Raw genomic sequence first — 2,344 nt, 5'->3', positions numbered from 1 at the left:
GTATTAAATGTATGAAAGATTAATGCTGAAAAAGTATCAGAGGAAAAGAAAGAAAGAAAGAAAGAAAGAAAGAAAGAAAGAAAGAAAGAAAGAAAGAAAGAAAATGGATGAAGTAAGTTCAATGAGGGGTTCTCAAGGACTCTCCTATTCTCAAGGACTCCAATGGGCCATGCCTAAGAAACTATATCAGTTCATCTCTATTTTACTATATGCTAAAATTTGTCCTTTAAGGTTCTATGCCTTTTCTGAAAGCAACTAGTTTAAGAATAGCTTTTCTCAGGGACTCAGTGACCTCCTTGTTTCTCAGGCTGTAGATGACAGGGTTGACCATGGGAGTCAGGACTGTGTAGAAGACAGAGAAGAGTTTGTGTAGGACCTTGGGAGTGTTAGCTGTTGGAGCCACATAGACAGTAATCAGTGTCCCATAGTAAACTATAACCACAATGAGGTGAGAGGAGCAGGTGGAAAAGGCCTTTTGCCTCCCTGTGGTGGAAGGGATTCTCAGGATGGTGGTGATGATACGAATGTAGGATGTCAGGACCAGTAGACAGGGCACAAATGTCCCTATGGCAGAGACAATAAATGTCAGCACTTGCACAGCCTGGGTATCGCCACAGGACAGCTTTATCAGGGGTGAAAAATCACAAAAGAAATGGTCAATTCCTTTTGAATCACAAAACTTTGATTCGAACAAGAAAATATTTATTGTGGTGCAGCCTAGAAAGCTACTTATCCAGGATCCTGCCACTAGCTGGCAACAAACTCTCCCATTCATCAGAGCAGCATAACGGAGTGGATTGCATATCGCTAAGTACCGATCATAAGACATTGCCGCAAGCAGCAGAGATTCTGTACCTGACAGCATACCAAAGAAATATGTTTGCAAAATGCAGCCCTTAACAGAAATGGTTCTGTCCCCAGTCAGCAGACTGGCCAGCAGCCTGGGTAGCAAGGTGGAGGTGTAGCAGATCTCCAGGCAGGACAAGTTCCCCAGGAAGAAGTACATGGGGGTGTGAAGGTGGCAATCAGCCACGACTACTGCAACAATGAGAATGTTCCCTGCCACAGTCACAATGAAGATCACTAGAAACACGAGGAAGAGAAGGGGCTGCAGCTCAGGGACATTCCCAAATCCTAAAAGGATGAATTCCATGATGGGTGTTTGATTTCTTCCTTCCGCTTTCTCCATAATCTGTATCTAGAAAAAGAAAACCATTAAATATTGATGGAGTGCACGCCATCAGTTTGTGCTGTTGGATACACTAGCAGAAACCTGGAGTAGGTAACCTCATACCACTGCATCTCTCCACTAGAAGAATGAAGTTGTTAATAAACAGAGGAAGCCTAATATAATTAAGAGGTTGAGCTTCCAATACAGGTGAACCAAGAGCATAGAACCCTACTGATTACAGAAATGTCCCGTCTAACTCCCTTAATCTCTCTTGAACTTTAAAGAAAGATTTTTAGGCTGGGATGTTGAAATCTTTATCCCATCAGTGTCATATCAAGCAACCTAGAAGACATAACAAAAAATCAATAGATTGGAAATGAAAAATATTGAGAGTTCAACCACGGGTACGTCTCCCCTGCAGCTGGGAGGTGTCATTCCCAGTTTGGGTAGAGGTACATGCACTCGCTTGGATCAAGATAGCAGGATAAAATTAGCAGAGAGAACACAGTAGCACACGCAGCCCTTTGGATTGGCCACCTGTGGACATACCTAGGATCTCCGATGGGATTGTGCTCGGGCAGCTAGTCTGTGCTGCCCAGGCTACACTGCTATTTTTAGCACAGTAGCTCCATAGCTCAAAGATAGAGTGTGTAGGTCACCGGAGCAGGGAATTACACTTGCCACATGCAGTATAAACACACCCCATAGGCACACACCGAAACACCAAAGGGGCTGAGGTTTGCGCGAAGGTTTATCCAGCTGTCTTCTATCAGAGCAGATTCAAAGACAAATTTGCACCATTTGACAGATGTAGCTGAGAAACAGACACAGACACACAACAAACAAACACACAAACAAAAACAAACCGCTCCTAAAAACACACCACGTGTTTCACAATTACACCAGGTTAAATTGCATCAGCTTCACGTGGATTTACACAAGTGCAACTGAGATTGGAATCCAACCGCATATAAAGAAATGTAAGTGAAATAAAAATGAAAACTCATGAAGAGAGAAATAAGAGGGTCATTTTTATCCAGAAGGGAGAATGTGCTTGGAGAACAATGAAAAACCGGAGAAAAAGAAAGAGTTATATAGACAGAATGAGATAAAAATACACAGAGAGAGAAAGAGATTGTTTATTTCTCCAAATGTTATGAGCAATAAAATATA

The 2,344-nt window shown here is 42.3% G+C and overlaps 1 protein-coding gene across 1 annotated transcript; it reads right to left on the bottom strand.

Moving 5' to 3' along the window:
- Window positions 1–226: 226 nt before the first annotated feature.
- LOC141997151 (olfactory receptor 10C1-like) lies at window positions 227–1,189 on the bottom strand. Its single transcript, XM_074969435.1, has one exon. The coding sequence runs from the start codon at window positions 1,187–1,189 to the stop codon at window positions 227–229; it is 963 nt and encodes a 320-aa protein (XP_074825536.1).
- Window positions 1,190–2,344: the final 1,155 nt, after the last annotated feature.

This window comes from Natator depressus, chromosome 13, assembly GCF_965152275.1.
Source record: "Natator depressus isolate rNatDep1 chromosome 13, rNatDep2.hap1, whole genome shotgun sequence".
NCBI lineage: Eukaryota > Metazoa > Chordata > Testudines > Cheloniidae > Natator > Natator depressus.
The sequence above is the reverse complement of the archived record's forward strand: the minus strand, read 5'-3'. Positions and strand labels throughout refer to the sequence as shown.